Here is a 26,708-nt window from a genome sequence, read left to right as displayed (position 1 = left end):
AGTTACTAAGTAAATAAAAGGAGAGTCACAGAAGTTCATTTACTATGAAGTTTCTACTTAGGAATCCTACAGAGAAAGCAGTACAATTAGGGCATAAAAACCATTTTCCCCAAGAGCTGCCACACTACAAAGTTAGCAAGGAAGTAGCCTACTTATCTAATGGTAAGACTTCCAGCAAATCTAGTAATGTTTATTCTACTGAATCCAAAAGCCCAAGGTAGGAAATGCTTCTGAGTAGAAAATACCTGCCCAAATTCATGCAGAAATTTTTCTATAGAAAAATTAAAGCCAGCTTTTGACATTTAGTCAAGCATGGATAAAATGTAGTTAATAGTTACATAAAACACTGAGAAACAATTAAAACTGAGAATAAGAACCAAATAATTTTATATATCTTTCACAAAGCTTGAGGCTGTCATTGCATAGCACATATATAATGTTTATGTAGAATTTAAGTATGTAATATTTTAGCATTCTGCTGCTTAAAAGGCTAAGATTCGACTACCAAGAAAACTCACTACTGTAATGGTTTTCTAAACATTTACCAACAACTTTTCTTAAACACCTTAGTGTGCTCATGTACAACATTTTCATCCATAAAGTTATCTAAATACAGCTTCATTCAATCTTTATACTTTATACTTCAATAAATTTATAAATGTATACCATTATGGCTTAAAAGAGCAGCAAATAAAAGTAATTAAGTCACTTTTACAATAAGTTTAACAATTTGAAATTTAAAAAAAAAAAAATCATCTGTAAAACAAAATACATTTAAAATAAAAATTTCAAATTACTTCATCCAGATCTGATGTCTTTTGTTTTACCTTGCTGGGCGATATCATGGTAGAGACGCTCCACTCTAGAATTATTTCGAAGAAGGTCCAAACATTGTCGATATGACTCCCATAAAAATTTAACCCAGGGAGTTAAAAGCAATCTGTCAGTACGGTCCTGAGTATCTTCACCACTTACAGCACTTAGGAGAACACTACAAGTGGGAAGAAATATTGTTGAGTACAATTTTTCACATCACTATTTGAAACAAAGGATTAAATCTACCATATCATGGTTGTTAGGGATATGCACCATGTATTCCAGAAAAATCTGTATAAAAATTTTTGGCCCTCCCTTCATACCAAAGAAGTCCAGATTGCTTTTTTCTGTTGTGGAATATTTATATAACCAACACATATTTAATGCATTTGAGCTTCTAAATTGTCTATATCATCTGTGGCTTCTTCAAAATTCCCACTTAATTTCTCATGCCAAATGGCATTATATAGAAATTTTGTTGGAGAAAGCTGCAATATGGAAGGGATAACTGTTCTCAAAACAGACTGATATGGGGAGTATATGGCAGTACTGTTACTGCCTTCGTTCTTGATAGTATACATCTTTTAATGTGGCCTAAGATGGCTACAATATCACACTAAATTTCCAATGATCTTTCAATCTACTTTAAAAAATAAAAATCTTTTCCCATTCACATGAACTGTCATTCTTAGACCTCTCCTCAATTTTATATTTATGCCTTTTTTAGCCTAAGAGCAAGTCTTTCCATTTGTTAATAAATTTTTTTTTAGTAGATCTAGTCCAACAGACCATTGAGATCTTTGTTGGATTCTCTAATCTATATCCATCTCAGATAAATAACACGCAAAGTGAAACAAGTTGTAGTTAAAAAAAGGCAAAGGCCAGCATTAGTCTTGTCTTCAAAGGCTTGTTTTATATGTGTAATGCTCTTAAGTCTTTAATATTCTCAGGTACTGAGCATTATATATGACAGTGGTTGGTTTGTTTTACAAAATTTCATGAAGAAATTCTGCCTCAAAGTGCAAATATATGACAAGAATGGGAAGGTTGGCTGGTGGTTATCATTTCATTTAGTATTAATGGTACTCACCTCTCAGGTGTTTGAATATTATCCAAGTCTTCTATATCTAAGACCATTTGTTGTGATTCTTCCTTAGCAGCTTCAGTTTTTTCTTCCGCCAGCTTCAAGTATGCCCTAACTACATCCTCTAAGGATTTGATGTTCACCTACAGGTATACATAAAATATTATTAGTTTCATTCAAAAATCCATGACACTTCTGAAAGGCAAATTAATGCACGTGTGTATACATATTATAATTCCAGTACACATGATACAATTATATATACTATAATGAGAGCTCAAGGGTCTTGAATAACAACTGTAAATTTTAAGAAAAAGCAAGCTCCTGAACATTTTACCAAGAGCATATTAAAATTCTCATGAATGAACAGTACCTGACTTTCACAAGTCTTACCTGTTGACAAATATTTTTATACTGATATAATCCTTCCTTAGCCAGGTGGCTCTTGCGGAGATCCACACATAGCTCTAGGTATTTTAGCATAATAGGCTCGTGTATTTTTTGCCATGTCCGATGTTTTTTACTTTTCATAACATCATAGAGAACATCAAGGGCAGGCTGCTTCTTGCCAACTTCAAGAAATTCTAAAAGGTAATTCAGAGGATCAGAATCAGTTACATAAACATCAAATTCCAAAGTTCATTTTAAAAGATTTATTGATTCTTTTTTTTAAAATCAGTTACTGCTTTTAGATATCACCCCACGTTCATACCCTCTACCCACTACCAACCCTCCTTTGTCAGAAGTCAAACAATGTGACAATAAATGAGTCTGACAGCATACACATTCACACCTGTACCACTCCCATCTTCCTCTGCTTAAGCATTCACTTTTAAAAACCACTTCTGAATTTGGAGTTGCCAATCAAAAGTTACTCTGAGATGGTAGATTATATAGTATATAAGAAAGCCGATCCTGGAATCAAGAAGAAACTAGCTGAAAATCCAGTTCTTCATTACTACATATGTAGTTAAGGGTAACCATTTAGTATATCAGAGACTCAGTTTCTTCAAATGGAAAAGGGGTGCATAAACTAGGCAGCATTCTGAAGTTCATGGATGTAAAGTGCTATGTAAATGACAATTGTTATTTAATTATCCAACTAGTTCAGACATATCATTAAATTAGGACAAAGATCTAGTCTCTATTTATTAAAAGACAATATCTTTAAAAAAAAAAATCCTTCCCCAAATTCAATAACAATGAAAAATTCTTAATTTTGAGAGTTTTACTAGTTTTTATACTAATTGTCTTTAAATGAAAATTCACCACAGACAAAAAGCTCCAGAAAATTTTAAAATCAGGGAAAAGTCAGTGTCATCCCAGTCCATTTCCCTCAAGGAAAAAAATTCATGTAAACTAAAGTATAACAGCAGAGTAGGAAAATAAGATTTGCATCTAGGTGTCAGGAAATATAGATTCCAATCCTAGTTTTCCCATTATTTATGATTTTGCTGAGGGTAACAATATGTAACATCTCTTCCTAATTTTATTATAAAAAGTTTATCATCAAAAATTTCTAAGTTGTAAGACACTAGAAAATAAAAACAAAGGTAGAAATTAAAGTTGAAAGCATATGGGTAATATCTAATGAATAGAGGGAAAAAGAGATCCCTCAACAAATGGTCTCATAGGAAGAAGAGAACCCTGGGAATTTGAGAGGAAGTTTTGGAAAAAGTTAACTGGTAAGTGGGATAGTAAATTTGGGAAGTATAAAAGGACCACTTGCTACACCTTAAGAGTCTGAAATTACATAACAAATTTGTAGTGGATTCAACCAGTGGGAAAAAAAAACTCATGATTTTTTCCAATTTCACATTGTAGCATGAACAGAAGGAAAGGTCTCAAACCATGTGATGAGCAGGTTGACCTGGGTGACAGGATAAAATGCCAAGAGATTCAAAGAGAAGAGGATGGTAGAGTTGAACTGAGTAATAATCAATTACTCCAAAGTCATAATAGCAAAGCTACTATGCAATTTAGACTTTTATCAAGCTTGTCTTAAAAATGAGTATTCTTAAAATAGATTGAACATTATTTTGGTTAGTTTTTAGCAATGATGATCAAAACAACCCCTTCTACATACATGATTCCATCTCATTCTCTGACTGTACCCTCTATTTTACTTATTCTCTCACTCATCTTGAATCAATCTCTCCCTATCTTCTGGTTGCTTCTCTGTCGTCAACATGCCCATATCTTCCTCATCCTCAAAAAACCCTCATGTGATCCATCCATTCTGTCATGCCATATTTTTGGTTGACCGAAAGATCAAGATAGGAAAGAGAAGTAAATATAATATACCCATGTATGATGGCCTAGAAAAGAAAAAGGGGACAAGGGATTAGAGCTCACAGAAAAGGCAAATAATAGGGTTAGTGGTTGTAAGGCAGAGGGAGAGGTAGAATTGTGAATTGACACTGAATTGTGAATAGATAAGGAACTTTCAGAATGCATAAATATGGAAGAAATACATTTGTGGCTGATGGCAAGAGTATGACAATTTCTGTATTTAGGTAATATGGGCTGCAGATTGTGGAAAAGTTGAGGAACTGGGAGGTTAGGATCTCTGAAATATACCAATATGTATGAGGGAAGTTGATAAGAAAACAAAAACTGAATCATGTACCAATCTCATTAAATAAAGGGGAGTGCCCTTGAAGGGTACAAGAATTTAACTGAGTGGTGGTAGATATGGATTGAATGAACTCACAAAGGAGGAATGAGTGATAATGAAATAAGGTGACAATTTTTTTAATACTTGACTTAAAAACAAGATGACAACACTTAATTTACAGCTTTTTATGCATATTGCTGCATGTGTTTATTCATCATAGCTCTTCCAAGTGGGTAGTATAATTGTACCCATTTTACAGATAGGGATGAAAAGGATCAGACAGCTAATAATATGGTGAGCTGAGTGACCAGAGAATATAGGACAAGAGTGTGATGGGATGATAGGGTCTAGTGAAAGTTTTTAAAAAGATAGGGGGATACCTAGACATGTTCGAAAGCAACAAGGAAGAAATTATGGATAGGGAAAGGTTTAAGATTTGTGAGAATAAGGGGATAATCAAAGATGTAACCTGTCATAGAAGATGGGAGAAATGAAATAAATTTCACATAATATGGGAATGCCTTGAAAGAAGAATTACCTCTCATTCTGGAGAAAAAGAGAAAAAATGTCAAGAGGTTTTGAGATTAAGAGAATGGAAAAGAGGAAGCTCACATTACATGTCCTCAATTTTTTTCAAGGAAGACTCCAGTTTCTCAGCCTAAAGAAAAGTGAGGAATGATGGGTTAAGAAAAGAAGAAAAAGTTTGGAATAACTTCTATGAGGAGTGAGATAAAAAATTCTGTTAAGAAGGAATAAATGGGGTGTCTTGCTCCTTTTAGAGTCCAGTTAAGGCTAGATAACAAATCTCTAATGTATCCAGTCAAGATGGTTGTTAGCTTCATTCAATGCCTGATGAGGAATAGAGATAGAAGGAAAGACTAATCCCAAACTGGCATCTGGAAAGAGAAAAAGTAGCAACAAGATAAGGAAGCAAAAAAAAAAAAAAAAAAGGCAAAAAAGCAATGGAAATAGAAGGGAAGAAAAGTCAGAAATAGGACAATGGCTTGGTAAAGTACGGAGGAGAACTGGTACACTCAGGATAAAGAAGATGAAGTAAGAGTATAGCACAGGGAAGAGACAAAATAATAGGTTAATAGTCAGGGGAATGCCACTTTCTAATTAGGGAAATGGAACATTTTATGGGTAATAACAAGCTCTAATGTGTGAATGTGAAGTATGACTTGTCAAATTGATATTCCTAAAACAAAGTACAGGCCTGACCATTTCATATCTTCAATTCCACAAACTCCAGAAGTCCTTTAAGACCTGATCAAGTTTCCAATAATGACTTTCCTGTCATTTTAGCCCTCATCCATCTCAAAATCTGCTTAATTTGAAAGTAATGATCACCCTCTTCTAGGTAGACTTCAATGGGTTTTCTCCTTGTTTGGCTCCTTCCCTCCTCTTTTCAGTATCTTTTGCTAGTGGCTTATCACTCATGATATCATGTCTCCCAATCGCAGGTATTCTACAAGGTTCGATTCTAGGCCCTTTTCTCCATCTCATTCTCTTGGTAAACTCATCAACTTTCCTGGGCTTTAGGCTCAATTATTTACTATGTCTTAGGGAAATGACTCACCTCTCTATACCCAGTTTCAGTCTCTCCTCTGAGCTCATCTTTCATCAACCACTTACCTATTGAACATTTCAAACTGGATCATTCAGAAGCATCTTAAATTCAACCTGCTTATAACTCAATTATTGATCTTTCACTATACTTCCAATTTCCTTATTTCTGTTGAAGAAATTCATCTACCATCATCCTGCCTGTCTCTCAGGTTTGTAATCTAACCATTATCCTTGATTACTTACTCTCCCCTTCACTCCACATATCCAATCAATTGTCAAATACTGCTCTATCTTAAGGAGGTCAAAACCATCTTCCAAAATCAAAAGTTATGACCTTAATTCATGTCAAAAAAATCTATTCTACCTTTTGGGGAAATTGACAACTATTAATTTTCAAGATTCTCATTTAAACACATTTCCAATGGCTCATACCAACTTTCTCTCCAGTCTACCAGTACTTTGATTTAAATGGCTTATTTCCCTAATGGAACTGGTTTTCCATCAAATTGAACTAAATTTGTCATTAAAAGAGTATCGTGGCTGAAAGGGACCTTAAATAATATCTCCTAATTCTAAACTAGTCTATCCCAAGAACAAGATTCACAAAACACTACTTGTCATTTTAATCAAAAAGAGATCAAAGTAAGGACTGTGAACCTTCCTTATGTTAGTCCTATTATCAGTTTTTAAAAACATTTAAAACTAAAGATTGCCATGCATGAACACAGTAACTTTTAATATTCAGTGAACTAAAATTTGTGAAAGATGGTTCATGCAAATCTATATACACGTATTTCAGATAATTCACTTTTCAAAAGAATAAGTTCCTTTGAATACAGAATATTCTTAAAAATTAAGCTTCAGACTTAAATGGAAAAATCAGAAAAACCTGAGTCAACTCAAGAGATTGTCCCATGAGAATTTATTTTTTAAACTTCTCAAGAAGTCTTGTTCAGAAAAGACACCAGCATATTTCTTAATTTTCAAATCTTTCATCATACTTTTAAAATCAAAGAGTCAAGTTCTCTTAAAATTCAGCCTTTTTAATTGGACCAAAATTTCCCAGATTAATAGGGCTGCAGAGAAATTAGCAAAGAGTAAGATAAAAACAAAAACAAGAAATTTCTCTTTTCAAGATGCTTTTAATAACTAACAAATTAAAGCACAGTGCATCAACACAGAGAAGAATTCAATTTAGACTTTCATTATTGTTAAGTTACAGAAACGTGTTATTCTTAAATTAGAAAAAAAAAATCTCTACAAGCTGAACTTTAAACAATTATAACAATTGCCTGCCTGTTTTCTATGAAAGTTAACTTTGTTCCCCTTAATCAAAAGTATGTGGAGGCAAAGAAAGACTACAAATTACCTAATTTACAATTGGCCTTAAAAGCCTGCTAGTCCAATCTCTATTTAAGAGAAGAGGAATCTAAGGTCCAAAAATGATTTTTCTGAAGTCGAAGTTCTACAGCCAGTGAAGGCTAGAAGAATGAGTAAAAGATATCATAAGGCGTCCACCAGCACCAAAATACTCCAGAATCATCTAAGTCACATTAAGGACAAGATGTGGGAAATTCACTGGACTCTGCAAACAACATATATACATTATTTTAATTTATATCTTTAAATCTATTTTAATTGAAATAACTTAATATAAAATGTCAACTACCTTTATTGGGATAATAGTTATACTATCATCAGAGCATTGAAACTATGTATCTAGCTTCCAAAGGTTTAAGTTTGGGTGTTCAAGTGTCACTTTTTTTACAGGTTCTTTTTGTGGATCAGACTGAGTTACAGTGTTGCTCAAGTTGTGAGTTTGCCACAACCACTTAATTTTTTAAAGTCACTGCTGTAGAACATATAATAAAAGGCTTTTACAAGTTCATAAAGCAACTTTTGTTTGGTGCTTTATATTGAAGAGATGATAAAAAGGTACAATTATAAATGTTAATATTTGTTAGATATGATTCTAGATTTATAACATTGTAACAAACCCATCAAACTGAAAATAAAGCAGAAGTGAAAAAGATGAACTTGAAAATTTTAGAAAACATTAAGATATGAGAAATGAATTGTTAATTTAGGGACCAAATGGGGGGAGGGGGGAGAAAGGAGAGTTAATTTCACTATACAAATTAGTTATATGAGATTGCAAGATATAATAAATTTACTATTTTCTCATTTACAAATTTCTAACTCTGCAAATATAAGCTTCTGGGTAACAACACTATTTCAATCTATATTTGAAGTGTCCACATCACTTAATCAAAACATATCAAGGGCATAATAGCTGTAACAATCGTTTATATTTTCCAATAAATTCTAAGTTTGGGGAAGCTCACGAGCAGTAAGATACAAGTTTAGGAAATTCATTTTTCCCTATTTATACATGCAATTGTCTCACATAATCCATAATCATTTAAAATTTCTTCAAAGAAAGTTGTTAAGTTTCCTCTTTATAGTCTTCAAGATTTTCTATTTTTGCCATTAACTACAGTTATGTTAGTGGCATCTATCAAGTACTGTAATATATAATTTTACAAAACAGTTTGGTCAGTTAAAAATACTGAAGACCATCCATATAACTTAGTATTCAGAATAATATAACTTTATGCAGCCAACAGAGTAGATATCAACAAAAAGCCTAAGAAAATCAAATTCTTGCCATGAGGTACATAAATCTTATGTGCCATCTAACTCTCACAGCACATGTACATATTTACCAAAATGTAAAAAAATTAAGATCCTGTGCATGACAAATATTTTACAACCATGAAGTATGAATTTTGCACATTATTTTGTACAAATAGATTGAACCATGTATGTCAGGAAATTAACTTTTATCTTTTTTAGAGATATGTTTAAAGTTATCTCATAGAATCATAAGCTTAATAAAAAGGGGTCTTCACCTCAATGTCAATCACCTTATTTTACAAATAACTTTTTTCTGTATTAAAAATTCTTATTTCAAGGTTTTTTTTTTTCTCATCACAAAAATCATAGCAAGTCTTCCAATCAATAATTTATTAGTTGTAAGAGTTGCTAGTGGCCAAAAAGTCATAGATATGAGTTCAATTTCTTAATAAGCTTATTCAAGACACAGACTATACTACTAAGTACTCCCCTACTCAATAACTTTTATCCAATACCAAATCCTGCTTAGCTTTTAAAGGGCTATACAACCCTACCTTTCCAGTCTTCTTAAACCTTACTTTTTCTGCCACATAATCAAGATACCTGACAAACAAGACACTTCCATCTCTCAGCTCCAGGAATTTTCTCTGGATGTCCCTTATGTCTAGTCTCTCATCTCAAAGCCTTTTAACTTCTTTTAAATTAAGCAAGTAATAACCTCTATTTCACAGGAAGCCTGTCCCAACTCCTTTTTATTCTAGTGCTATCCCTTATAAATATTACTGAGTATGTAGTTCGAAGAAATTTGTTTCTCTCTCCCATTAGACTGAGTTCCTTGAGGGCAAGAACTGCTTTATTTTTTGCATTCCCAACCTTTAGCACTGTGTCTGGCACACAGGACCTCTACAAATGTTTATGGATTGACTACTGTCCAACCCAACAATCTGCAGTAAAGAACTGGATCATCACAAAGATCATTTGACTACTCAAAATTACAAGATCAAAATTCAGTAACATCAATTTTGGTTTAAAGTAGCAGGCAGGATAGGCTTAATTATGCCATATTCCTTTAAAAAAAAAATTCCAAAACATCATAGAAAATCTCTATTAGTTAACTACAATTAAGAAAAGATTCAGTATAATCATGAACATAGGTTAGATTCAATACTTTTGTGTCAAGTATTTTTTAAATCAAGTTTTTATTTTTCCCTTTATTTTTTAAGAAACACTCTAAAAAACTGGAGGACACAAGAAGGCCCAGTGCTAAAGGCTAGAGATGAAAAAATGAAGACAACACAGAAGGATAAAGTTCAGAGAAGTTTGATACAAAATAGAATGTGATATTGGTATAGGAAATACAAAGAACTCGTATAAGAAAGCTAAAGAGAGTTTTCCGAGGAAAAAGTTGCCGTGGAAGAGGTGATAGCTCAAGGATAGGCCCTAATGAAAAAGCATTTCAAGGTAGACATATGGAAGTACAACTGCAAATTGGAGAACAATCTGTACAAATATAGAGGGAGATGACGAGGAATCTTCAGAGTTGGTGATGCAAAAGTCGGTTAAAATTAGGTTAGGAAAGGGCCCCACATGCCAGATTGTAGGCAATGACAGGTTTGCCTGTGTGCGGGCCAGATCCTGCCCCCTCTTCCAAAGCCTGGCCCTCAGTGTGGGGGACACACAAACATTCTGCAAGCTCCTCCGGACAGACACAGGGGATGGCAGGAATGCAGGGAGGCAGCCTGATAAAGGGAGATGTGGGCCTTCAAAGTCAGGAAGCCCGAGTTCTAGAACCAGCCTCCATGAACCGTGGGGACGCCGGGGAGTCACTCACTTCTCGGAACGTTTTCCTCCTTCGTGACATGAGGGGCTCTGAACTAGATGGCTACTGAAGATCCTTCCAACTACTAACACCCTATTGACTGACCTTCAGTAGAAGAAAGGCCGGGCCACAGGTGGGAGAGGACATCACCCAAGTGCTTAGAAATAACTAGGAAATAAACACAGGGCTAGGACCCTCCATACGGAAAAGTGCGGCGGTTTGAAAAGTCGGAATAGCCTGAAACCAAATCGGATCCTAAAGACGAAGGGAGACTCCGGCGAGGAAGAAGGGCCCGAGGATTGGGCTAGGGGGAGAGGGAAGCAGGGGAGGTGGTGTTGGGGGAGTCTACAGGAGGCTATGGAGGAAAGAAGCTGTCAGTGCCGGGGCCCCCCACGGGAGGTGGAGCCTCGGTCCCCGCGTGCATTGTCCCCGGGAGCCATGTTTCTTCCGGCCCGGCTTTCGCAGATGGCCGCCCTGCGGAGAAGGAATGCCGGCGTTCGGGGAGGGCGGTCGCCCGAAAAGAAGGGCTGCCCCGAGGGGCAGCGAGGAAAGCAGGCTCCGACCCTGGCGGGGAAGGGACCGGCGGGGCGGCAGCGCTCCTTCGGCATGGGACGGGCGGGCGGCTGGGGGAGGGGCGAGGCCTGCGGGCAGGGCTAGAAGCGGCAGCCCGCGCGGGGAGACGCGAGCGGGAGGCCCCTGCTGGGGAGGGAGGGCAAGGTCGGACTGCCGCGGGAGCAGAGGCGCGGCGGTTCACCGGCCTTCAACCGCCCGGGGTCTGGAGAGCCCCAGGGCCCGGCGAGGCACCCAGAGGACGCGTGGGGCCGGCGTGGATGGGCCTCCCACCGGGGCCGAAGGCTGCGGCGGCGCGGCCCCCAACCGCTGGCTCCCGGAGCGCGGCGTGCCCACCCCGCACAACTCTCACCGTCCCCTGCCCGCCCTGGGACTCACTCACCGTTGGCCCGTTTGAGGGCGTTTTCCGGCCTCTGGAAATAGGCCGGCATCTTGGCGGCGGGGTCAGCTCACGCGGCGTTCGGTGGAGGCGAGGAGGAGCTCCTTGGGCCGGTCCTGGACGGGGTACGCGTCCGCGACCTCCTCACCGGCTCTACGGGCGGAGGGTCGGGTGTGGGGGGCGGCGGAGATAAGGAAAGACGAGTCGGCGAGCAACACGCGCTCCGCCAGCGCCCCAGCCTGCCAGAGACGGAAAGGAATTGCCCACGTGATCTCCGCCGGGCGCCACCGCCTCCCAGGCCCCGGATGTGCCGGCGCGCCCGCAGTGTTCCACGCCGGGCCTCATCCCCGCGCCGCGCTGCGCGCTGACGTGATGGCGTCACGCGTCTATGCTTACGTGGCCGAGGCCTTCGGAAGGCACGTCTTCACGTGGGACTGGGAAAGCGTGGATTGACCTTCCTAGGTTCTACCCTCAGAAGCGCGGGCTTTCGTTTTTATGATTCTTTAAGAGATCATGGGCCGTTATTCACAAGGAAACTTGTTTAAAATAATCACAATTGTTAAGTTAATTGGCTGGGGGGGGATGCTTCAGCTAAGCCCGGAACACATAGGTGCCCTTATTAAACTACAAGTTGCATTCCAGCCGTTGGTGATGGGATCTCTGCTAAAAGTGAGACCCTCCAGGGCTTTGTCAGCCCTTTTCCATTCGATCTTTGCGCACAGGCGCGTCCCCCTTTGGTTTGGTACTTAGTCATTTTGCAAGAACCAGGAATAGTGTTGAGATGCCATGAGACGAGCTGGACAGAAAGGGGCAGCACGTGCAGTTGTCCCCAGCTCACAGAGTATAAGGAAGTGCTTATTTTGCTTGGACATGTTTGAGGATAATTTTTTTTAATTTGAAATTTTTTTTTATTGTTTTAAACAGCACTAGTCTGCTGTCTATACCAATAAAAGGATGGTGACTATAGTGGCCCTATGGGCTAAATAAGGAAATTATGAATGCAAATGAAATAATTGTGAAAATAATAGAAATCGAAGGTGATATGAGGTGACCTTCACTAAGGTGAAAGTCAGTGTCCCATTCGTAATAGAAATGTGTTTGTAGGACAATGATCCTACTACGATCCCACTAAGTTGGAAAAGCACTGAACTGGACCCAGGAATAGACTGTCCGTGCGCGCGCGCGCGTGTGCGTGTGTGCGTGTGTGTGCGCGCGCGGGCGTGCGCGAGCGCGTGAGTTACTGGAAGCCCAGCCAGCTCAGTTTCAAGAGCCCTGTCACTGGACTGATGGGAGAAGGATGAGTTTTTCAGTCACAGGAAATCTCCAAAACCACCTGCTAATTCAGTTTGCAGTTGTTGATTCTGTTTCTGCATCTTTTCTATTCATTCCCTTCTTTTTATCTGCGTAGCTGCCATCCTAAACTCCCAGTTGTTCTCCTGCTTCAAGTTTTTTTCAACAATTTTCCTAACGAACAGGTATGATGGTGTCATTGCTCTTCTCAAAGATCTTCAGGGGCTCCTTTCTAGCTCTAGAAGTTACAACCTAGCAGACCAAACCAATTTAAAATGGAATTGATAAATGTTTAACAACAACAACAACAAATACAATAGAGATAAAAGTTGATTTGTGATTTTCTGACTGTGCTGCTAGAGATCTCTTTCTATTTGAGTCTGATAGCATTGCTCTAGGATAAAATGTTGCTGACTATCCACAACTCCATTTGGGGTTTTCTTGCAAAGATGTTACTTCCTTTTCCAGTGGATTCAATGGTTTATCCAGGGCTACACAGTTAATAAATGTCTGAGGCCAAATTTGAACTCAGGAAGAGGAATTTTTCTGACTCTAGGTCAGCATTCAATCTACTGAGTCACCTACCTATCTAAGATAAAATGCAGACTTTTTAATTTCCCTTGGAAAATCCTCATTTTGGGATGTATGCTGATGGAAGTGGATTTCTTCAACATAGAGAAGAGCTAATCCAATTCCAATTGATTAATGATGGATAGAACCAGCTACATCCAGAAAAGGAACACTGGGAAATGAATGTAAACTGTTATTTTTACCTTCTGAATCCAATTCTTCCTGTGCAACAAAAAATTCGGTTCTACACACATATATTGTATCTAGAATATACTGTAATATATTTAACATATATAAGACTGCTTGCCATCTGGGGGAGGGGGTTGGGGGAGGAAGGGAAAAAATCTGAATAGAAGTAAGTGCAAGGGATAATGTTGTAAAAAATTACCCATGCATATGTACTGTCAAAAAATGTTATAATTATAAAATAAAATAAAAATTTAATAAAAAAAAATCCTCATTTTGTTTCTCTACCTTAATTTTCCAGATCTACTTTACATTACTCCCCATCAAGAACTCTGCTGCAAGGGCAGCTAGGTGGGCAGTGGATGGAGCACCATCCTTGAAGTCAATAGGACCTGAGTTCATATCTGACCTCAGACACTTAACACTTCCTAGCTGTGTGACCCTGGGCAAGTCACTTACTCCCAATTGCCTCAGCAAAAAAAAAAAAAAAACAACTTTGTTACACTCTAACAGTGTGTCTGTTGGTCTTGCAACTCATATCTATTTCATCTATTACCTCCAAAACTACCTCCTACCATCTAGAATTAATGCATCTACATTTATTAAGCACCTATAGAGAGCAAAGACAAAGCTCAGCACTGGGGATACAAAACCAAAAGAGAATTACTCTGCTTCTCCCACACCTCTTAAAATCCTTAACCTTTTTCTGGGCTTGATCAAAGCACATCCTCCTACCTAGGAGGCTTTCCTGATTATCCTGGTTCTTAGTGCTTTCCCCAAATTATCTTGCTTGTTGTTACCGGTTTACATATTGCATCCCACATTAATCTGAAAGGTCCTTGAGAAAAGTATCTATTTTCCAATTGTTTTTCTATCCTTAATGAATAGCATAGTAGAACCTCACACATATTTAATACATGTTAACTGAATTGAATTAAATTTGAATTTTCTCCTAAGTACCTAATATATGCCCTTGGACAGGCCCATCAGACATTCACTAGATGTTTGTTGCATTGAACAGAATACAAAGTAATTGAAACTCACAAGAGAAATATGGTACAATGAAACATTACCAGTTAAAATTGGAAATAATATAAATCTCACTTAGCAAACTAAAATCTATGTTCAATGAAGAATAATAGGTGGCTTTTATATAGAATTTAAGGTTTCCAAAGTAGTTTGCAAACACTTATCTCATTTGATCCCCATAATAACCCTAAGAAATAGCTTATTATCATTTTATAAATGTGCAAACTGAGGCAGACAGACATTAGATAGTTTACCCAGGTTTACCTAATTGGTGTGTTTCTATTAATTAGAGTAGAACCAGCTTCTAATCTCTGAGTGACCAGAAACGAAAGAGATCAGGCTAGAAACAGGAGAATCAGGAGTCAAACCTAAGTTTGCTTAATTTCAGACACCTCTAGCAGAAACCCCTTCCCCTCTTCTCCTGCCACCATTAAGAAGAAGGACTTAACATTGCTAAGGCTGGGGTCTTACATGAAAAAGGTTGGCCTATAACACAATTATTCTTAAATCTTGAGATAGTTCTCATGGTTAGCATTTCTTGGGACAATACAGGTGGTTCTTGGATCCTGTAGGAACAGTCATTGTCTCAACTCTTGGAGGTCGTGGCTACCCTGCAGGACACAGAACCAGGGTATAGTACCTGTCAGTGAGGAAGAATAGGGATTGTGAATATGTGATAGACAGCCTTGGAAAATAAAGGTAAATTCCTTAGTGAACAGTTGGTGCTGGCCCAAGCAATACAATTTATCAGAAAGTAAGATCATTCCAGGGAACAAAGGATTATTGTCATGCCAAAACCAGAACATACCCTGCATGCTTAACTCAGAAAAACAAGCTATCCCTGCAAAATATTTTGGCATATGTATGGCAGGATTTGAATTCAGGTTTTCCTGACTCCAAATCTAGCTTTTCATCTACCATGCCACCTAACTGAATGCAGCATGCTGGAGTTGTAAAGATAATAACAAATAGCAATAATATCTTATATACAGTTTACAAAGTATTTGAGTTGGCTGATTTCAGTTGAATTACAATTCCAAACCAAGTTTTGTTTGTTTCAATTTTATGTGTTATGAAAAGATTTAAATGAGTCTCAATGTAGCAGGAACTACAGGTCTTGCTCTCCTTTGCAAGTAGTAATGCTGAGGAAGCATGTAATTTACTCCTCCCCCTCTTTCTTTTACATTTATGGAATCAATCCCAGGTAATTTTCATAACCCTAACCAGTTCTCTAAAGGAGAATTGAAAGTGACCTGATAAAATGGGATAAAATGTGGGTGTTCTGATCTTGTAGAGTTATGGAAGTTCTCCATTTGCATGCTGAAGAAGAAAACACATCAGACTATGAAAAATAACTATGATTCACAATGGAATTAGAGAAAAGGAACTTCCTGTAAGATGCAGGGGTAGAGTTTCCAGACCCTTGGGATAGTACTAGATTTAGAGTTAAAACTACAACTCATATATAAAACAGAAGGATTGGACTAGTTCAGTAGTTCCCAAAGTGTTTTATTCCAAAAACCTTTCTCACCAATAACAAAATTATGTTAAGAACCCCTAGCATCATTTAACATGATACTTATATTTTTCCAGTAACTTTCAAAAGATTTAGACAAATACAAAATGAGAAAAGTTTTTTTAAATGTCATATACATCATTAGAGGATTTAATATAAAACAAATTTCATTTCAAGAAAAACTATATAATAACCACTATACATTGTTTTCATAGCTGCCCAGCTCATCTTTGTCTCCCTGTTGGTTTCCTTTTGTTCTCTGTTGTGCACTTTTTACTTTATTTTTTTCTCTTTTTCTTCCCTCTGTCCTAAAGAAGGTTACAATTAAATATGGATATATACATGTACATAGATATCTATAAACAGACATATATAATCATTTACATACAATATTTCCTTCTATCTGTTTCACTGAAGGTGGATAGTATCTTCTTTCATAAGTCCAAATCTTTTTTGTTTTTCTAAATCAACCAGCTCATCATTCCCTACACCAGAACAATATTCCTTTCTGGATTCAAACAGCATCTTCCTTTCATAAGATCTTTGAGATTAATTTGGGTATTTATAATAGAATGACTTGGTTGCTCAAAGTTGTTCTTGAAAACAAAACTACTATTACTGTACAAAATGATGTTCTCTTGGTTCTGCTCATTTCATACTTCATTGTTTTGTGGCAGTCTCTCCATGCTTTCTAAATCATTGAACTCATCATTTCTTAGAGCAGAATAATATTCCATCATGAACACATGCCACAATTACCATTTCCCAATTGATGGACATATCCATGCTACTTATAATATTCTGCAGTGATTTACCGCTGGAGGTACCACTAAAGAATCTTTTGTGTGATCTCTTTGAACTATTGTCACAAATCCCTCAAAGGGTTTACAAACCACCAAAGAGAAAACCATTGAAATAGAAGACATCCAAGAATTTCCAGATCAAATTCTTTGCTCCTATAATGTCTATTTTTTAAAAATAATTTATATTTTTGAAGACTCTTCTGATATTGAAGTTTTGCAGTTCCAAATCAAGACAACATTCTCCTTATGATGCAATATGTCTATGAATCATGAAGTACCACAAGCTCAGAAAAATAAAAATTGCAGATGTTTGGTGGCTGTTGAAAGTAGGGTACAGCTATGGCCAACAACTTGCTCATTGTAATAGCCTAAAAGACCCCATTCTGTGGCATAAGGACTAAAAAAAGAGGTGGGCTAATCATGTTGTGAGAGTGAGGGAAAATCTATGGACAGTTGGGATATTGCACTTTTACCCATGAAAGATGGAAAAACTTTTAATTCTTGGAGTAGAGCATCTGAGGAGCATTTATAAAAGGTTGAGAACAAGAATCACATACAGTAAGAAGACATGAATGGGTTAAGATCTTTCTGTATAGGGAGAGATTGCACATTAATGATATCAAGAATCCATTGATCTAAATTTTTTTAACTTTTATTTTATATGATATTTTTCTTCTATATAATACAGACTCCACTCATGTTATTCCTAAAACTGAACTCATAATTTGGTATTTGTGAGCACTTTCAACTCTGAGAAAAATAAATGAGAAGTCTAGATAAAAGCATCAAGAAGTAATGAGGCTACATGAACTGTTTTATAGGATAGGATCAAGAGCAGTGTGCCTGTGATCATTAAGTCAAGATTAAAGAGATGGGCATTATATAAATATTTCATTATGTTTAAGGGCAATAAAGGAATGAAAATTACTTGCCTAAAAACAGAACAAAAATAAGAAAATAAAATGTAGTCAAAGAAACAATGTCATTTGCTTGAAGAATTATACTTTTTTAACTCTCTTGCATTTTGGGGGGGTGTATTCATTATTTTCTGAAGCCCCTGAAAAAAGTTGGAATGCTGATGATTCAGCCTCAGATAAGAAAAGGGAGTTGCAACCATAAATTCCTGGAGGAAGGGAGAGGAGGGAAGCTGGAATAAGGAAGGGAAACTAGAGATACAAGAACACCTCTTTCAAGCAGACACAAAATTCTCCACAAGAAAAGGGGAATATCAGCAGCAATAGGCCTGATTTCACTGAATATATGAAAACATTTCTTCTATGGTATATGTGCCATAAATTGCCAATTTTATTTTGGTTTTTAAAAGGTTGCCAAAGATATGCAACCAAGCTGAATAAATGTGACAACATGCACTGTGGCTTTGGGTGTGGTTTATAAGTTAAAGCTTCAGTTAAAGATTTTAAACATTATGATTAGCAGGGAATTCTTTTTTCTTTTCTTTTCTTTTCTTTTTTTTTTTTTTTTTTTTTGACAGGACTATTAGATGGATACTTCAGGGAAATGCTGCAAACTTAGCATCTCTTGGATTTCGTCAATACTTACTAGACTTATTCTGCTTATGGGCAGAGGATAAAGTCATGAACAATAGGTAGAAGTTATAGAAAAAATATTTCTACTCAGTACGGTATAAGGAATTTTTATCCTAGAAAGCAGTGTAGCACAGAAGTTATTGAGCTGGCCTTGTGGCCAAGAAAATTTGAATTTGGACCCTGTCTCTGATACATTCTAGCTATGTGAGCAAGTCACTCAATGTGTCACCTCCATAATCAAATATCTAACTTGAAGAAAAGATGCCAAAAAAAGGCAAGTTTGCTCACCTGGGAGTTCTCTGTACTAATTAAATCACAAGTCTTGCCTTTTTAGTTTTCTCCAATTTTTGCCTAGGCTACACCTTCACCACAATTAAGGCGGATGTTAAAAAGATGGCTACTATAGAAGATAATTAATTCCATATTATTCGAGGTGTTTGAACTGAAACTGGATGACTATTTTTTCAAATATGTTTTCAAGGAACTGATGGCTGACTATGGCTTGGACTCAATGATTTCTGAAGTACTTTCCATTTTAAAAGATTGTTTATGGTTCTGTGAATGTGTTCACCTCCATTCAAGTCCTATTCCAATGCTTATTTATCACACTATAAAGAAAACTCTAAATTTATGTAACTAAAACCTTTTGTTTACATAAATGAAGTATAAACTCTAGCAGGACTTCTCAAGCTAGAAAGAGTTTGAGTACATGACTTGTAAAGGGTTATGTGTCTGTTGTCCAAAAACTACTTAGCTAAATTTGGAGGAGCTCATTAAGATGTTAGGTTCCAAATAATGGCTATTTTGGCCAAAGGAACTTTTGAATATTATCTAATGAGATATAACAGAGTTTTGATCTAAGATCATGGATAAAGTACTCACAATGATAAAATCATAGATCCTTGAAGCTTAAAGGGTAAATTTGAGTCCCAGGGACTAGAGTTAAGAGATGTTGAAAATTGGAGAAACTTCTTCAAAAAACATAAGGAAAATTTCTCTATACTAAAGGAGACAGTGTGGTATATTGAGAAAAAGGATCAGAAGACTCAAGTCCAAATCCCAGGCCTGCAATTTAAGGCCTATGGGCTTTGGACAAGTCATAATCTCTTTAGTTTATTCTTTAAAGTTACCCATTTGGCCCAGATTATATTTAAAATCCACATCTCTAAATCCTTTAAACCCAATAATAATGAAAATAAAGGTAAAATGATCTATTGCCACCTAAAATTTTAATGGTACTTGTAGATACAAAATGATTCTTATGAAACAAAAGAAGGAATAAATAAAGTTTAATTATGCCAAGAATATTCAAGTAGAGTATAATTCTAATTCAATCTGCCTCAAAATGAACTCATTATCTTTCAATAACAAACAACTATAATACTTTCTTCTTTTGGTTTCACAATTTCCCATCAGTGGCATCTAATTTCTCATATGCAAAATTTGAATCTACCTTGTCTCTTAATATTTGAATTACCAAATATTATATCTCCCTAATTTCTCTCACATCTGACATCTCCTCTCTATTCCCACTGTCACCAACCTAAAATAGACTTCCTCGTTGCCCCTATTTGAGTTACTATAGTAGCTACCTAATAAGTCAGGAGAGGCTCACTGTAGGAAACAAAATTTGATCTGATTCTTGAGTGATGGATAATATCTATATAGCTGAAAAGGAGTTGGCCTGCAGCAGAGGGAGTTGTGTGGGAGCAGGGTTGAGGTGGGGAGTGGAAAGGGTGGGGAATCCACAAAAGAGGAACATAATCAATAAAGGCAAAACTCCCTCCTAAATCTAAAAATCTATAACAGTACATTAAGTATGTGCCAACTAGAGAACCAACTAGAGAACCATCACATCACACAGAGCAAGTGCTAGCTGTAAGCATCCTGCTATTGCTATGCAAATGTCTCTATTTACTGTAGTATCTCTTGTGTAGAACACACCCTCCTTGACTTCTCAGGTAAGTGAGAACACTAAAGGGAAGTGGTCATGCTACCCTTTGACTTCTCAGGAAAGGTGAGAATCCTTAGAGGAGATGGGGAGCTAAATCAGACATTTTCAGCATATTCAAATCGGACTTATACCTTATTCAGAGTTCTCCCACTATCTGCAGCCCTCTACAATTCTCCGATGGCTAAATGGTCAAAGCATATGAACAATTTTCAGATGAAGAAATTAAAACCATTTCTAATCATATGAAAAGATGCTCTAAATCACTATTGATCAGAGAAATGCAAATTAAGACAACTCTTAGACACCACTACAGACCTCTCAGATTGGCTAAGATGATAGGAAAAAATAATGACAAATGTTGAAGAGGATGTGGGATTGGGATACTAATACATTGTTGGTGGAACTTGGAATGGATCCAGCCCTTCTGGAGAGCAATTTGGAACTATGCTCTAAAAGTTATCAAATTGTGCATATCCTTTGATCCAACAGTGTTTTGCTGGGCCTATATCTCAAAGAGATCTTAAAGGAAGGAAAGGGACCCACATGTGCAAAAATGTTTGTGGCAGCCCTTTTTTCAGTGGCAAGAAACTGGAAACTGAGTGGATGCCCATCAGTTGGAGAATTGCTTAATAAGTTATAGTATATGAATGTTATGGAATATTATTGTTCTATAAGAAATGATCGGCAGGATGATTTTAGAGAGGTCTGGACTTACATGAATTGATGCTAAGTAAAATGAGCAGAACCAGAATATCATTGTACACAGCAACAGCAATATTATATGACAATAAATTCTGATAAGCATGACACTTTCCAACAATGAGATGATTGATGCCAGTTCCGATGATCTTGTGATGAAGAGAGCCATCTATACTCAGAGAGAGGACTGTGGAAACTGAATATGGATTACAACATAACACTCTCACTCTTTTTGTTGTTGTTCGCTTGCATTTTGTTTTTACCCATTTTTTTCTCTTTTGATCTGATTTTTCTGTGTAGCAAGAGAATTGTATAACTATATTTACACATATTGGATTTAACATATTTTAACATATATGACATAAAAAATAAATTAATTAAAATTTACATTTGTAAATTAAAAAAAAGAAGAAGAAATAGGGAGAGAAACTTGAATCATGGAACTTTCTAGGTAACTGTCCTGGAATCCTGGAATGCTTTAGTAAAGATATGAATTAAGGCAAAGAAGAGAAAGGATCTGAAAGAGATTTCAAAGGAAAATCAACATTTTCTCAATTTGGAGGAATGAAAGAATAGAATATAGTGATAAATTTGGAATCAGGAAGACCTGGATTGGTATGAAAAAGAAAAACAGACAAAAATAATCCAAGGGGGGAAAAAAGAAGTATGCTTCCATCTTCATTCGGATTCTATGATTCTTTCTGTGAATTGCATTTTTCATAAGTCCTTCAGAATTGTCTTAGATTGTTGTATTGCTGAGAATAGCTAAGTAATTCACAGTTGATTATCTTATAATATTGCTCTTACATTACAAACTGAAGGGAACAGAATTAATGTTCTCTGGATTCTGTTCCCTTCAGTTTGTATCAGTTTATGCAAGTCTTTCCAGGTTTTTTTTTTTTTTAAGGGCATTCTGTTTATCATTTTTTTACATTGTTTAACATGTTAAATCTAATCATCTTGCTGCACAAGAAAGATCAGATTAAAAAAAGGAAATTATAATCTATATACACAAATCCATAAAAAAAGAAAGAAAATGAATAAGAATACAAAATGCAATCAAACAACAACAAAAAGAATGAGAATATTATGTTGTGATCCACATCCAGTTCCCACAGTCCTCTCTCTAGGTGTAGATGGCTCTCTTCATCACAAGATCATTGGAACTGGCATTAATCATCTCATTGTTGAAAAGTATCACGTCCATCAGAATTGATTATCACATAATATTGTTGTTGCCATGTACAATCATCTCCTGATTCTGCTCATTTCACTTAGCTTCAGTTTATGTTATGTAAGTCTCTCCAGGCCTAGCTAAAAATCATTCTGCTGCTTTCTATAGAACAATAATATTCCATAGCATTCATATACCATAGCTTATTCAGCCATTCTCCAACTGATAGGTATCCACTCAGTTGCCAGTTTCTTGCCACTACAAAAAATGCTGCCACAAACATTTTTGCACATGTGGGCCCCTTTCCCTCCTTTAAGATCTCTTTTGGGTACAAGCCCAGTTGAAACAGTGCTGGATCAAAGGTATGTACAATTTGATACTGTTTTGAGCATAGTTCCAAATTGTTCTCAGAATGGCTGAATCCATTCACAATGTATTAGTGTCCCAGTTTTCCCACATTCCCTCTACCATTTGTCATTATTTTTTCCTGTCATCTTAGGCAATCTGAAAGGTATGTAGTGATATTTCAGAGTTGTCTTAATTTTCATTTCTCTGATCAACAGTGATTTAAAGCACCTTTTCATATGACTATAAATGATTCAATATTAGGAAACATAATCAACTATATCAATAATCAAACTAACAAAAATCATATGATTATCTCAATAGATGCAGAAAAAGCATTTAATAAAATCCAACATCCAGTCTTATTAAAAACATAAGATAGTATAGAAATAAATGGACTTTCCCTTAAAATGATCAGTAGCATTTATTTAAAACCATAAGCAAGCATCATATGTAATGGGGACAACTAGAATCATTCCCAATACGTTCAGGAGTGAAACAAGGTTATCCACAATCACCATTTCTATTCAATATTATATTGGAAATGTTAGCTTTGACAATAAGAAAAGAAAAAGAGATTAAAAGAATTAGAGTAGGTAATGAGGAAACCAAATTTTCACTCTTTGCAGATGATATGATGGTATACTTAGAAAACCCTAAAGAATCAACTAAAAAAACTACCAGAAACAATTCACAACTTTAGCAAAGTTGCAGGATACAAAATAAATCTACATAAATCATTAACATTTTATCTATTACCAATAAAGTCCAGCAGCAAGAGATATAAAAAGGAATTCCATTCAAAATAACTGTCAATAGCATAAAATATTTGGTAATCTATCTGCCAAGGGAAAGTTAGTAACTATATGAACATAACTATAAAACACTCTCCACACAAATAAAGTCACATTGAATCAGTTGGAAAAATATCAAGTGCTCCTGGATAGGCCGAGTGATTAAATAAAAATGACAATATTACCTAAATAATTCTACTTATTTAGTGACATACCAACCAAACTCCCAAGAAATTATTTTACAGACCTAGAAAAAATAATAAAGTTCATCAGGAAGAACAAAAGGTCAAGTCCTTTTGTTCAAGGAAATTCATGAAATTCATGGGAATTAATGGGAAAAAATAGCCATTGAAGGTGGCCTAGTTGTACCAGATCTATATTATAAAGCAGAGGTCATCAAAACCATTTGGTACTGGCTAAGAAACAGAGTAACTGATCATTGGAATAGATTAGGATCACAGGACAAAATAATTAACTATAGCAATCTAGAGTTTGACAAACCCAAAGACCCCAGCTTTTGAGATCAGAACTCACCATTTGACAAAAACTGCTGGCAAAATTAGAAACTAGTATGAAAGAAATTAGGCATTGACCCATACCTAATACCATATACTAAGATAAGGTTAAAATGGGTTCATGATTTAGACATAAAGAGTGATATTATAAGCAAATTAGAAGAAACATAAGATAGTTTATCTCTCAGATCTGTGGAGAAGATAGGAATTTGTGTCCAAAAAAGAACTGGAACATATAACTGAAAACCAAATAGATAATTTTGATTATATTAAGCTAAAAAGTTTTTGTACAAATAAAACCATGCAGACAAGATTAGAAGGGAAGAAATAAGTTGGCAAAACATTTTTACATTTAAGGGTTCTGATAAAGCTTTCATTTCTAAAATACATAGAGAATTGACTCAAATTTATAAGAAGTCAAGCCATTCTCCAATTGAAAAATGGTCAAAGGATATGAACAGACAATTTTCAGATGAAGATATTATCATTTCTTATAGTCCAACTTGTTCAGACATTTCCCCAATTGATGGATATCCCCTCAATTTCCAATTCTTTGCTACCACCAAAAGAGCTGTAATATTTCTGTACATATGCGTCGCATTCCTTTTTATTTTTCTTTTTAGGATACAGAACTAGTAGTGATATTGCTTGGTTAAAGGGTATACATGATTTAATAGCCTTTTGACTATAGAAAAATAAGCATTTATTAAGCACCTATTATGTGCCAGGCACTGTGCTAAATGGTTTTTACAAATATTATTTTTGGTGGATCCTAACAACTTTACAAGATAGGTGCTACTATATTTCCATTTTATGGTTGAGGAAACTGAAGCACTTAGAAAATAAATGATTCCAAGGCCCAGGATCACAGTGTCTGAGGCTGACTTCCATCTTCCTGACTCCTGGCCCTGTGCTCTCTTCACAACACCATTTGGCTGTTCCACTGAGTGACAGAAGGAATCTGGACTTGATTTGGCAGTAGTTTTATGTATAGGAATTAATTTCCTATTTAGATTCAAATAGAATTTTGCATATCTTTTAAAAAATTTTATTTTTTACTCTTTGCTTGTTGGTAGATGATTCAGTTTGTGAATTATAAATAAAACCTTCCAGGGGTATTAGGTGGAGGTTTAATGAGTTAAGTACAATCTCTCTCATTAGAAACAAGCTTTCTTAGAAGTGAACTTCTTAAGAGCAAAGTTCTGGGTGTAGAAAATAGTATCTCCTGCACAGTGGTGGCCAGGTATAGAACTCTCAAAATTAGATAGAGATAATACAAACTAACTTGTGTACATCATAATTTACTCACTTTACTCTGGGTTTTTAAGGAAGAGATTCTCCTAGTTTTGTATAATCTTATCCCATCTCCTCTTCTTGGACTATTTCATTTCCAATCTCTCCCAAGATAGAGATTGGCTTCTAGGTAACAACTTTAGAAGCTCAGTATTTTTTTTTTTTTTAATAGCTCCACTCCCTTCCCTCCCATGGGAGGGACCAATAATTTTCTTAATCAAAAAATCTTCAAGGCCTCCCCATTGCTTATAGTAGGAGTGGAGGAGGGGAACCGCAGGAGGGTAGTAAAAGGATTGAGGGGGACGTTAGTGGAGTAGAGAGAGGCAGTCAAATCAACAAACATTTATTAAGTGCCTAAAAAGTACTAGGCTGTTAGTTAAATCCTGGGGATACAAATAAAGACAAAAATCAAAACAAAACAAACACAGGCCTATCAAACTGTGCATATCCTTAGATCCAGAAGTGTCTCTTCTGGTTCTGTATCCCAAAGAGATCATAAAAGAGGGAAAAAGATCCACATGTGCAAAAATTTTGTAGCAGCTCTTTTTGTAGTGGCAAGGAACTGGAAACTGAGTGGATGCCCATCAGTCGGGGAATGGCTGAATAAGCAATGGTATATGAATGTAATGGAATATTATTGTTCTATAAGAAATGATGAGCAGGAATATTTCAAAAAGGCCTGGAAAAACTTATATGAACTGAGGCTGAGTGACATGAGCAGAACTAGCAGGATACTGTACAAAGTTATAGAAAGATAATGTGATCAACTATGATGGACTTGATTCCTCTCAGCAATTTTACGATTCAACACAATTCCAATAGACTTGGGATGGAAAATGCCATCTGCATCCAGAGAGAGGACTATGGAGACTGAATGTAGATTGAAGCATAGTATTTTCACCTTTTTTGTTTATTTGCTTGCTTTTTCTTTCTCATGTTTCTTTTTGATTTGGAGTCTGATTTTTCTTATACAACATGACAAATATTGAAATATGTTTAGAAGGATTGCACATGCTTAACCTATATCAGATAGCTTGCTTTCTTGGGGAGGAAGAGAGAGAAACAGAGAGAGAGAGAGAGAGAGAGAGAGAGAGAGAGAGAGAGAGAGAGAGAGAGAGAGAGAGAGAGAGAGAGAGAGAGAAAGAGAGAGAGAGAGAGATTTGGAATATATAATCTTACAAAAATGAATGCTGAAAACATCTTTATGTGTATTTGGAAAAATAAGATACTATTGAGGAAAATAATGATTAATCTCCAAACCTCACTTTGCCAAGATGTTTTTAGTGGTTCTACAGTTTGATTATCTGACTTTATTTAATTCCAATATGGTCAATGTTGAAAAATAGGGAAAAAAAGGTGTCTTATAGGATTTTTTCTCTTTCTCTTTTTATAATCTAATATCCTTTGGAAAGATTAAAGTGGGAGTAAATCCTGCTTATTGGGACAACTACTTCAACCATAAAAATTCATTAATCTTTCTCAGTGTTTTAAACTCTCTGGTT

General features: G+C 36.2%; 1 protein-coding gene across 1 annotated transcript in view; it reads right to left on the bottom strand.

Annotated features, from left to right (window-relative positions):
* Positions 1-11,885, bottom strand: part of EIF3A (eukaryotic translation initiation factor 3 subunit A) — a 37,483-nt gene extending 25,598 nt beyond the window's left edge. The window contains exons 1-4 of the mRNA XM_074286874.1: positions 11,495-11,885; positions 2,294-2,484; positions 1,907-2,043; positions 828-991 (exon numbers count right to left, since the gene is read on the bottom strand). Coding sequence (XP_074142975.1) covers positions 828-991; positions 1,907-2,043; positions 2,294-2,484; positions 11,495-11,543 — 541 coding nt within the window. The 5' untranslated portion in view covers positions 11,544-11,885. The remainder of the gene's footprint in view (positions 1-827; positions 992-1,906; positions 2,044-2,293; positions 2,485-11,494) is intronic.
* Between the last annotated feature and the right edge of the window lie 14,823 nt (positions 11,886-26,708).

This window comes from Sminthopsis crassicaudata, chromosome 2, assembly GCF_048593235.1.
Source record: "Sminthopsis crassicaudata isolate SCR6 chromosome 2, ASM4859323v1, whole genome shotgun sequence".
Taxonomy (NCBI): domain Eukaryota; kingdom Metazoa; phylum Chordata; class Mammalia; order Dasyuromorphia; family Dasyuridae; genus Sminthopsis; species Sminthopsis crassicaudata.
The sequence above is the reverse complement of the archived record's forward strand: the minus strand, read 5'-3'. Positions and strand labels throughout refer to the sequence as shown.